Source organism: Saccostrea cucullata, unplaced genomic scaffold (genome assembly GCF_032062105.1).
Source record: "Saccostrea cucullata isolate Sc308-1 unplaced genomic scaffold, CSIRO_AGI_Scuc_v1 ctg16424, whole genome shotgun sequence".
Lineage (NCBI taxonomy): Eukaryota > Metazoa > Mollusca > Bivalvia > Ostreida > Ostreidae > Saccostrea > Saccostrea cuccullata.
The window spans coordinates 1-12294 of record NW_026940653.1 but is presented as its reverse complement, the minus strand read 5'-3'; the positions used below and the strand labels follow the sequence as shown (position 1 = coordinate 12294).

The window sequence follows — 12294 nt, the reverse complement described above, 5'->3', positions numbered from 1 at the left end:
CCTCTGGTCACCCTTTATTACTTTCACGTTTCTTCTAATATATATATTAGAAAGTTGATCTTTATAAAGTTATAAATATGATTATTTTGGAGTAAGACAAAGAAAATTGTCTATCATAGAAAATTCAATTAATATATATGGTGACCTGAGGTCTCCGTATTGATATCGATGAATTTACTTTTGTGTCTTTAATGCCTGGAGAGTTCCTAGAATGTTTTATTACTACGCAAAATGACGAACTATTTGCGCATGACCCCAGGTCCTAGTTGAGCGTACGTTTTACCCTTCTGCACTACATCAGGGGAGTTTCCATGGGCGTTTTTGTTGTTTAACATATTTCAAATATTTTATAAATGAGCTTATCCAAAACAATTCAAAAATCCTCCAAATGGTTCTCATTTTTGATTACGTATATACGGAAGAAATAATTTTGCATTTGTTCTGTTCTGTGCAGTTTGGAGTTTATTATTTTTACATCACTCCTTTTATTTATAACTGATTCATCATTTCCAGCGCTTGAGATAGTTTCTCTTCGGCATTCTTCCTATTAACGCCAGATTATCCCAAATACATGTATTTTCATTTTACATAGTAACTAAAGTCGTTTGTGTTTGAATATATGTTTTACTTTATCATCCTTTAATTATGAATGTTATTTGAACGGACCAATTTGAGAGTATATACATTTTTTTCTTTTAAAAACTGCCAAAGGTCAAGGGGAGGGACTGGCACGCCAAAGACTTGGCTTTTTATAGTCTAGTCCGATTTATAGAAAAAAATACTTCTAACGGCAAATAATTATTATTTGGTCCAGCATAATTATTTAACATATTTCGAGTATGCTGAATCCGAGAAAATATGCTGGCCTTCATGAAAATGGCGTTAAAGAGGTCAAAATGGCGATTCAAAATGGCGGACATCCAATTTTTCTATTTTTCTCTTAATATCGTTCAAAATGGAAAAGTAATGAGTGAATATCTCACTGAGTGTAATAAAACTATAAAAATGATAATAGAATGCTAACATTATTGGTTATAACTCAGAAAATTTAGTCGTTTCTGCACATAATTGGAAATTTCTCTGATTTATTTGTCTATTGTCTCTATATTCTTCTTCGTTCTAGGATTTTACATTTACAAATATCCATACACTGCAGATTTGTATTTTTTCCACTGCATCTCACTATTCTACAATTGAATGATTGTGGAGATGTAAGTTAAAAGTCAATATGGCTATTTAAAATGGCGGATATTCTTTTTTTCAAATTATTTCTTAATGTCGTTACAGTAGGAGAAAGGATTTCTGAATATCTTACTGAGTGAAGTACAACTATATTCACTAAATTTTCAGTAAAATACTCAAACTGCTTAATTTTGATTGTTTTGCATAAAATAAAGTATTTGGTTTTTTTTATATGTAGTATATATAGTATATTGATTTGTCCATTTAATACGAACAAACAAAAAATACTAGAAATGTTTCATTTTTTCTTGAAATAGTTAAATCAAACTCGACTTAAGGGTTTCCAAATTTCCCCCTCGTATTTGACCGTGTTCCAAGGCCTTTGAGCCCCCGTCCACTTAAAATCACTCCTGAATCGCTGTCATTATCAACTCGCACTTCTACTTCAACATTCCGCAGCACACCATCAAATATAACTGAAGAAATTCTTTTCCGATTTCATCGAACACTTTGTACTAGCTTTTGAAATTAGCACTGATAAGAACTTAGTATTATCCCTTAACATCTTCTATTCCAGGTTTATTTGCTATATGTTTCAGTCTGTCTTCGGAATTTGGATATTTCAACACTCAAGTTAAATTGTGCCCCGTGTCAAGGACGACAACCCCCTTGGCACGTGAAAAGATGGATATGGACATAACTATCTGGAGTTTGAAAAGAGTAAGCTTACTGGGGGCCGGCACAGAGAAACCACAATAGTCCGCCGAAATATGGCTGAAAAACTGCCGACTCGGCGTTAAACAATATACAATAAATCAATCAACACTCAAGGAACAACACATTTATGTTCAAATGTTACATTTTGTTTTCCAAAACCTTATGCAAAATAAACTAGAGGTACTGTGAGCAATGAGCTCACTAAATGATACCCCCCGCCTCCTATAAAGTCCATGTGTTGCAATATATTGTTTTACGGTAATGTGTAAAGAGGAATAACTCGTCCAATAAAATGTTATCTAGAAGCTTCTATATGTAAATTCATAGGTAAACATAAAATGGCAATGTCCATGTTTTGCTTTGGAAAACCTAAAATAAGTGTCGAATAAAAAAGTAAAATAGCAACATCGTTCATCAAAATAAAAAACCCATAAAAAGAATCAAGTATCTAAGTGAAGTCTACTTCTGTGCCAAATGATATTGAAATCAGCCCAAAACTGTAGGAGGAGTAACATTTTGAAAATATTTCAAAGAAATTTCTATTTTTAGGAACCATCATGATGGCAACATCGTTCATTGAAATCAAACAAGGATGCACACAATTATGTATCTTAGTGTATGTGTGCCAAGATATATTGAAACTGTAGGAGGAGTAGCATTTTGAAAAAAATGTTTACAGACAGACGGACGGACACCTTATTATAAGCTCTTCGACCAGTAGATCAAATAACATTAATGCTTGCATCCACTAAGAACTACGATTGTACATGGAATGTGCATTCTTTTACCCCATAATTCATTTGAATTTTAAACGAGATGTTTGTAAAACTTATGCACCCTCCCCCAAATAACTGAAATTTTGCTGAGTCCAAAGGGCATAGCTTTGTTAAAAACAGCTCAAACTTGACCTATATATTCTTATGATAAATCTGCATACCAAATTTTATTTCAATTATAATTGTTCAACCTCTGCAAAGAAAATGAACAAAAACTGATGGTGCACTGACAGACCGATCGACCGACAGACAGCAGCAAAGCAATATGCGCTTCCTTCTTCAAAAGGGGCATAAAAGTCTTTAAATGCACTGAATATGTTATTGCTATATTATAATAAACTGAACTAACAAAAAATATCACAGTTTGGAAGTAGATTAGTTGCAAATATTGTATTTTTGAGGTCACAAACATTTAGATTTCTAGGCATTTTTAAGTGGAGAAATTAACTTTTTAAAAAAATTTTTACTATGGCCATGCAAAATTAATTACTTGGTTCTCAGGCCTTTTTTCAAGAAATATGATGAGGGAGGGAGGCATTTTTTTTTCTTTTTTATTGCCCCCAAAACATGATGAGGCAGCTTTTTACATTGTACAAAACCTCAAAAAATGATGAGGGAGGTGATTTGGTGTTTATATTTTATTGATTTAGCAATAAAAAGGGTCAATGAGGTACCCTTGGAAGAGATGAGGGAGGGCCTGAGAACCAAGAAATTAATTTTTTTTTGCCTTATTGATTTAGCAATAAAAAGGGTCAATGAGGCACCCTTGGAAGAGATGAGGGAGGGCCTGAGAACCAAGAAATTAAATTTTTTTTTTGCCTAACTATAGAGTAATTAAAAGGACATGCATGTTTTTCCAGTTTATTTCTTATGTTATCATATATAATTAAATTCCTACTTCTACATTTTAAGCCAATTAAGGGAAATTTATTTGAACTCATGATGGCAATCAAAACTTTAAATAGTACACTAATAAAACCAGATGTTAAAAATGAGTGACTTGGTTGATCTATAAAATGTTATCCACCATTAATATTTAATAAATAGTACCATAAGATTCGATGAATAGATTAGTAAGTGTCTCCTCAAACTCGTCCAAAATGCCTAAACAGTCCTCATGCTTGGCTTCATTTTTTAACATAATGGGGAGCTGAATCACATTTAATATCTACCATACCCAAGAATGCTTCCAAATAAGTGTCAATTTTCCTGGCCCAGTGGATCTTGATAAGCAGATTTTTAAAGATTTGTTCTATATATTTCTAAGTAAATCTTGAATTCCCTATTATGGCCCCGCCCTAACCCCAGGGGTCATGCTTGTAACAATATAATATCTACACTACCCAAGGATGCTTTCAAATAAGTTTCCCTGGCCCAGTGGTTTTTGAGAAGAAAATTTTTAAAAACTTGTTCTATATATTTCCATTCAAAACTGTTGCTATTCCCATGTTTTGTGGCCCCGCCCTACCCCAGGGGGTCATGATTTTAACAATTTAATATCTACACTACCCAAGGATGCTTCCACATAAGTTTCAGTTTTCCTGGACCAGTGGATCTTGAGAAGATTTTTAAAGACTTTTTCTATATATTTCTATGTAAATTTGGATTCCCTATTGTGGTCCCGCCCTACCCCCGGGGGTCATGATTTTAACAATTTAATATCTACACTACCCAAGGATGCTTCCATATAAGTTTCAGCTTTCCTGGCCCAGTGGTTCTTGAGAAGAAGATTTTTAATGATTTGTTCTATATATTTCTATGTAAAACTTGTATTCCCAATTGTGGCCCCGCCCTACCCCCGGGGGTCATGATTTTAAGAATTTAATATTTACACTACCCAAGGATGCTTCCACATATGTTTCAGCTTTCCTGGCCCAGTGGTTCTTGATAAGAAGATTTTTAAAGATTTGTTCTACATATTTCTATGTAAAACTTGAATTCCCAATTGTGGCCCCGCCCTACCCCCAGGGGTCATGATTTTCACAATTTAATACCAACACAACACAACCATGCTGGTACATAAGTGTCAGCTTTCCTGGCCCAGTGGTTCTTAAGAAGAAGATTTTTTAGTGACCCCACCCTATTTTTGTCTTTTCTTGATTATCTCCCCTTGTAAGGAGACTTGGCCCTTCATTTTAACAATTTAAACTCCCCTCCACCCAGGGATGTTTTGTACCAAGTTTGGTTAAAATTGGCGTATTTGTTCTTGAGAAGAAGTCGAAAATGTGAAAAGTTTACAGACGGACGGACATCGGACAAACTGTGATCAGAAAAGCTCACTTGAATCTTCGGCTCAGGTGAGCTAAATACCATCGAATTTATAATTTAAATGCTTATCCCGCAAAATTTTATTGACATTTTTACATTAGGTGCCCTCCAAGGATAAACTCAAGGTATGTATTTGCACAGGGTATTGAATAAATGTGCTGATTTTGAAATCCTTGTGTTCTAGATTTTCACATTTACTATCAAGAGACCCGCTATTGACACTTGAAGGGTTAAATACAGCCTGAATAGGCATTGAACATTTATACAGAGAACATATTGTGTTTACACTTACGGTAGAAATAATCAACATAACACAAGTATGATATATATTTTATGCATTTTTTAATTCATTTAAATTATAATCTATCAATTTAACAAAATTATTTTTGAAGTCAAACTGAAGCAAAAAGATTTCCTTCGTTATTCATGTTATTCCAATGCCTTCACACAAATATGAGTTTCTGTAACTAATGAGTGCACACTTTCAGAAAAACCCTGTTTAGTTCTAAAATTTCAGCCAATACAGTAACCGTGTCATTTCATTACTTTTTTCTGTACATTCTCCCTTTCATTTTAGCCTTAGAGGGAATAGCCTCTGTGGTCTGAAAGACAAAAAATGTGTAGATAAATGGGGAAAAGGGCAAAACAAAGATTCCTGCATGTAACTACCATTTCTATAATATATATAAAAAAATAATAAATCGAATACAAGCAAATACATTTCTTTTAACAAAGTCGTATCATTTACTCGAACATCTGAAAAAAAGAAACATAAAACGGTTGGTACTGGTAATTCGATACAATACATTTTGTTGTAGTGCCTGAAGGTTTGATGTTCATATAGAACATGCTCTTGTTTATCAAATTAAATAGGAGATATGTATAAAAAAAAAAACATATGCAGGTGGTAATTAAGGGTAATTCTATCAACCTGATCAATAAATATCTTTAACCTATTTTTCCAAATTAAAGAACTTACATAATCAAGTCCTTTATTAATAGCTTTAAAGTTAATATTCCAAAGTAAATAACTTACATAGTCCAAAACATCTCCATTAACCTTTCTGGTGACTATGAATTCTCGGTTTTTGCCGTCTTCAGTATTTGTTACGGCGTGTTCTTTGATCTCACAGTCGCTTATTAAGGTGAATGTCGACTAAAAATATCAAGTTCACTGTCAATATTTTTAATGAAAGGTTATATTAATAAAATTAAAATGAAAAAAAAATGTGAAGATAGTGATCTTAAATGCGTAAAGGAAACGTTATCACTTGAAAATAATATATGAAGTATTTCCATATAGTAAATATTTTTTTCCTCTATAAAGATATTGTAATTTAAAAAGAAATTCTTTACACTTTTTAGGATTTTTAGCGGTAAGTTTTGTATTGAATCAAAGATACGCCCATGAGTATGTGGTATGAGTTCTCTTTGGTCAATAGCAAGAATCACAACAAAAAGGTTATAAATTCACCTTTACATCCGATCCATCAGGACCTTTTGTGTCAAACTCTTTCCCGATTTGAATATTAACCGTCGTGGGCTTGTCGGGGTACAGCGAAGAGAGCCATGTTATTTTCCAGTTTTCTCCATTAAATTCGTATGTTACTGTTGTCCTTGCGTTCCTGTATTTTTCCTTGTATTCCCCCAGTCCTGTAATACACAACCAGCAAATGGCAATTACTTATTATTTAAAGATTATCCTACTCAAATCCTATGAGAAATTTCATGTCAGTTTGAGAGGTGGTATTTACTATAATAATTAGGTTATTAAAAAGGCCTTAGAATTTACTTAATGCTTGCTTTAAATTGTTCCAATCTTTTTACGACCAACTCGTAATAGAAGGTCCGATCGTTACATTCTTCTATGTTTAAACCGAAAACTCATCTGTACAATATTTTTCTGACCAAAAAAAAACCTATAAAAATATACTTACCTATTGCATCCATAAAAGCATCAAAGCTTGGATCTAATTCTTTATCCACCCATGTTCCATTGAATTTAGACATTTTTTCAGAAAATTGTGATTCGTGCAAGCCTCCCCAGTAAAAGTAAACTGAGATCCGGTTTGTCTGCTATACGACTATTTAAAATGATGTAATCAATGTGTATTTCTTATCGTCTGAAAACAATATGCAGGTATCTGTTGATCTCCTTAATTTTTACACAAACGCTTTATCGAATTAAGCGTACTAGAATTTAAACTAGATTTGTATGCACAAATCTCAAAGGTTTTGTAAACCTTTTTGTCTATTTAATTTTTCAAACACTAAATGAGATTTGATAGTAAAGTCTATATTTTAAAGATACCATAGATGAATCATTCAAAATATCAAATCAGTGCCATGATTTGAAATTTGTTTGAATTAGCCTACGATAATTTTGAATGATCCAGAAACATCTAGATCCGGTTGTATCAACAGTTAATTAATTATCAAACTTAATAAATCATTAAATTCTTTATGACGCATTGGTTGATGAAGGTGTGTCGTACAATTCCTGCTTTTTAGAAACTTATGAATTAATGAATCATTAAAAAATAGGAATTCATTAAATGTCTATTAACATCAGAACAATAGCCCACAACGCATTGCATTTACTACTCCATCAGCAGAAGGATAAAATGTACGCAGAACTAGGACCTTAATACCGTCAGTTCACGTCTATCGGGTCTGTTTACTCCGCTACAAAATGTAGTGAGTTGCATTCCTAAAGTGAAAATAAAATAAATCGGAATACTGTGAAGCCTTTTCAGTGTAAAAAAAAACCCAGAAAATTTATTTTTGTCAAGGGAATAACCATCTGTGGTGGGTATTAGAAAACAAAGAGGGGGAGGGGGGTTGCTGAGCAACATTAACTGCAATATTATAAGATATATGATTTATTAGAGTTTAACATTTATGGATTATGTTAGGTGACCTGTGGTCTCATCTATGATTTTATTATTCCATGTAAGGTTATAGTATCTATATAACACAGTGCCTAACCTCTGATCTCCTTACTAATAGTAAGAGTAAAATGATGTACGTCCAGTTTCTGCATTCGCAGATCTCTAACAAGCAGGGTGGGTGGGTGAAAATTTTGCCCCCTACCACCCCCTTTTCATTTCGCTTGGACTTTTCACCAATCCTTTAACATAATGAAATAATTATTTGTTAATAAATAATTTAATGTCTCTTTTGTCTTCCTTATGAGGTCATGCTTAAATTGGCGACCTCTAACACTCTTTGCCGGAAATCCCTGATTTTTATTTATCTTACAAAGAAGATGTACACCCTGTATTACAAAGTTTGGGGCTGCATGCAGTTCTCCCCTTTCCCTGGAATTAAAACATCAAATTCATAAACCCATCAAAACTACATTTAAACAAGAAGCCCATGGGCCACATCGCTCACCTGAGCACTAAGGGTAGGAAAAAGTAGAAAATGGTTTTTATTGTAAAGTTTAAATCAACAAGAGGCCCATATGGGCCACATCGCTCACCTGAGCACTGTGGCTAGGAAATAGTAGAAAATTGGTTTATTATTGAAAAGTTTTAATCCAAAATAAGTCCCATGACCAATCATGGCTTTACTATTCTTGAGAAGATGATTTTTAAAGAATTTTTCTATATCTTTGACTAAAACTTTGGTCGGCAATTGTGGCCCCGCCCTACCCCCGGGGGTCATGATTTGAACAAAATTCGCTAATCTACACTACCTGAGCATGCTTTCATATAAATATTACCAATCATGGCTTTGTATTTCTTGAGAAGAAGATTTTTAAAAAAAATTTCTTTATATTTCATTGTAAAACTTCGGTCGGCAATTGTAGCCCCGCCCTACCCTCGGGGGTCACGATTTGAACAAACTTGAATCTTCACTACCTGGGGATGCTTCCATATAAATATGATGAATTATGGCTTTGCTATTCTTGAGAAGAAGATTTTTAAAGAATTTTCCTATATATTTCTATGTAAAACTTTGGTCGGCCATTGTGGCCCCGCCTTACCCCCGGGGGTCATGATTTGAACAAACTTGAATCTACACTACCTAGGGATGCTTCCATATAAATATGAACAATCATGGCTTTGTTATTCTAGAAAAGAAGATTTTTAAAGAATTTTCCTATATATTTCGATGTAAAACGTTGGTTGGCCATTGTGGCGCCACCCTACCCCTGGGGGTCATGATTTGATTAAACCTGAATCTACATTATCTGAGGATGCTTCCATATAAATATGACCAATCATGGCTTTGTTATTCTTGAGAAGATTTTTAAAGAATTTTCCTATATATTTCTATGTAAAACTTTGGTCGGCCATTGTGGCCCCGCTATCCCCGGGGGTCATGATTTGAACAAACTTGTATCTACACTACCTGAGAATGCTTCCATATAAATATGACCAATCATGGCTTTGTATTCCTTGAGAAGATTTATAAAGAATTTTCCTATATATTTCTATGTAAAAGTTTGGTCGGCCATTGTGACCCCGCCCAACCCCCGGGGGTCATTATTTGAACAAACTTGAATCTACACTACCTGAGGATATTTCCCCATAAGTTTCATCTTTCCTGGCATAGTGGTTCTTTAGAAGAAGATTTTTAAAATATGCCACCAAATTTCCATTAATTCCCAATTATCTACCCTTGAATAAGGGCGTGGCCCTTCATTTGAACAAACTTGAATCCCCTTTACCCAAGGATGCTTTGTGGCAAGTTTGGTTGAAATAAGCCTAGCGGTTCTTGAGAAGAAGTCGAAAATGTGAAAAGTTTACGGACAGACAGACGGACGGACAGACAGACGGACGCCGGACAAATGTGATCAGAAAAGCTCACTTGAGCCTTCGGCTCAGGTGAGCTAAAAAGTAGTCCCATGATCAATCATGGATTTGCTATTTTTTAGAAAATGATTTTTAAAGAATTTTCCTATATATATCTTTAAAAACTTTGGTCAACCATTTTGGCCCCCCTACCCCTGGGGGTCATGATTTGAACAAATGTGAATCTACACTACTTGAGCATGCTTCCATATAATTATGATGAATTATGGCTTTGTATTTCTTGAGAAGATGATGTTTAAAGAATTTTCCTATATATTTCTATGTAAAAATTTGGACGACCATTTTGGCCCCGCCCTACCCCCGGGGGTCATGATTTTAACAAACTTGAATCTACACTATCTGAGCATGCTTCCATATCAATATGATGAATTATGGCTTTGTCATTCTTGAGAAGATGATGATAAAAGAATTTTCCTCCACATTTTTATGTGAAACTTAAGTCGGCCATTTTGCCCCCCCCCCCCCCCCCTTCCCCCGGGAGTCATGATTTGAACAAACTTGAATCTACACTATCTGAGCATGCTTCCATATCAATATGATGAATTATGGCTTTGTCATTCTTGAGAAGAAGATTTTTAAAGAAATTTCCTATATATTTCTATGTAAAATTTTGGTCGGCCCATTGGGGCCCTGCCCTACCCCCGGGGGTCATGATTTGAACAAACTTGAATGTACACTACCTGAACATGCTTCCATATGAATTTGATGAATTATGTCTTTGTCATTCTTGACAGAAGAAAAATTTTTAAAGAATTTTCCTATAGATTTCTATGTAAAACTGTGGTCAGCCATTTTGGCCCCGCCCTACCCCCGGGGGTCATGATTCGAACAAACTTGAATCTACACTACCTGAGCATGCTTCCATATATATCGATGATGAATTATGGCTTTGTCATTCTTGAGAAGAAGATTTTTAAAGAATTTTCCTATAGTAATTCTATGTAAAATTTTGGTCGGCCACTTTGGCCCTGCCCTATCCCCGGGGGTCATGATTTGAACAAATTTGAATCTACACTACCTGAGGATATTAACCCATAAGTTTCATATTTCCTGGCACAGTGGTTCTTGAGAAGAAGATTTTTAAAAGATACCACCAAATTTCCATTAATTCCCAATTATCTCCCCTTGAATTAGGGCGTGGCCCTTCATTTGAACAAACTTGAATCCCCTTAACCCAAGGATGCTTTGTGGCAAGTTTGGTTGTTGGCCCTGAGAAGAAGATGAAAATGTGAAAAGTTTACAGACAGACGGACAGACAGACGGACGCCGGACAAAATGTGATCATAAAAGCTCACTTGAGCTTTCAGCTCAGGTGAGCTAAAAAGGAATAAAATTTAAAAAATGAACCAATTGTTATTTAACTTTGGGATACATATACTGTATTTGAAGACGAGCAAGTTGACTAGTCCTCCAAATTCCAATTACATAAACATGTACATTTTGAGAATTCGGAGAAATTGTGCACTTTTCCCTCGGTCAAAAATCAGGGTCGCAATTCTTTTTTTTTGAGAGGATTTGAAAAATAATTCTACACATACCATGATTTTAAAATATTGCCTACTTACAACTTTCAATAACATCGTAATAATGTACAACATAAGATTACAGTTGTCTCATTCATATACTACAATTTACGAAGTATGAAATCCTTATTGATGGACAATATAAGACTTCCGCTTGTTTCCATATAATCTTTATGCGAATATCGGAGGTGATAAAAAGATAATAAGACCAGAGGTCACTTTATATCGTACATCTTTAGGTCGACCAAGTTACCTTAATATTGTACATTAAAAAGGGAGACCAGATGTTATCTTCTTTTCTACATCATATGGGGGACCAGAGGCCATCTTATTTTGTACATCAGTAGGGGTACTCTAGAGGTAACCTTATATTGTATATCAGTAGAGGGACCATAGGATACCTTATATTGTACATAAGTAGGGGGACCAGAGGAAACCTTATAATGCACTTTACATAAGAAGGGGGATCAAAAGTTATCTTATACTCTTAATCAGTAGGGAGACCAGTAATCATCTTATTTGTACATCAGTAGGGGACCCAGAGGACCTCTTATATTGTACATCGGTAGGGGGACCAGAGGAAACCTTATATAGTACATCAGTAGGGGGACCTGTGGTAACCTTATATTGAACATCAGTAGGGGACCAGAGGACACCTAATATTACACTTTAGCTCAATATGGGGGACCAGAGGTCACCTTTAATTGTACATCAGTAGGGGACCTGAGGACACTTAATATTACACTTTAAATCAATAGGGGGACCAGAGGTAACCCTGTATTGTACATCAGGAGGAAAACCAGAGGTCAGCTTATTGAGATATTAGAGGGACTAAGAGGACACCTTATAATGTACATCAGTAGTGGGACCAGAGGGCACCTCTATATTGTACATCAGTAGGGTAACCACAGGAGACCTCAGATTGTACATCAGTAAGGGGACCAGAGGTTAACTTATATTATACATCATATGGGGCACAAGAGGACACCTTTTATTGTACAACAG

The 12294-nt window shown here is 34.8% G+C and overlaps 1 protein-coding gene across 1 annotated transcript; it reads right to left on the bottom strand.

Annotated features, from left to right (window-relative positions):
- Positions 1 to 5480: 5480 nt before the first annotated feature.
- Positions 5481 to 7080, bottom strand: LOC134255929 (fatty acid-binding protein homolog 6-like). Its single transcript, XM_062738530.1, has 4 exons — positions 6881 to 7080; positions 6418 to 6596; positions 5980 to 6099; positions 5481 to 5545 (listed from the first exon to the last, which is right to left on the bottom strand). Exons 1-4 carry the CDS (start codon positions 6951 to 6953, stop codon positions 5486 to 5488), a joined length of 432 nt encoding a protein of 143 aa, XP_062594514.1. The 5' UTR covers positions 6954 to 7080; the 3' UTR covers positions 5481 to 5485.
- Positions 7081 to 12294: the final 5214 nt, after the last annotated feature.

Bases quoted from the DNA above. Each gene is read 5' to 3' on its own strand.
- LOC134255929 (XM_062738530.1), bottom strand. From the start codon at position 6,953: ATGTCTAAATTCAATGGAACATGGGTGGATAAAGAATTAGATCCAAGC. The intron at 6,597-6,880 runs GTAAGTATATTT...TGTGTATTACAG, and splicing joins TGCTTTTATGGATGCAATAG to GACTGGGGGAATACAAGGAA. The intron at 6,100-6,417 runs GTGAATTTATAA...TGATATTTTTAG, and splicing joins CTGATGGATCGGATGTAAAG to TCGACATTCACCTTAATAAG.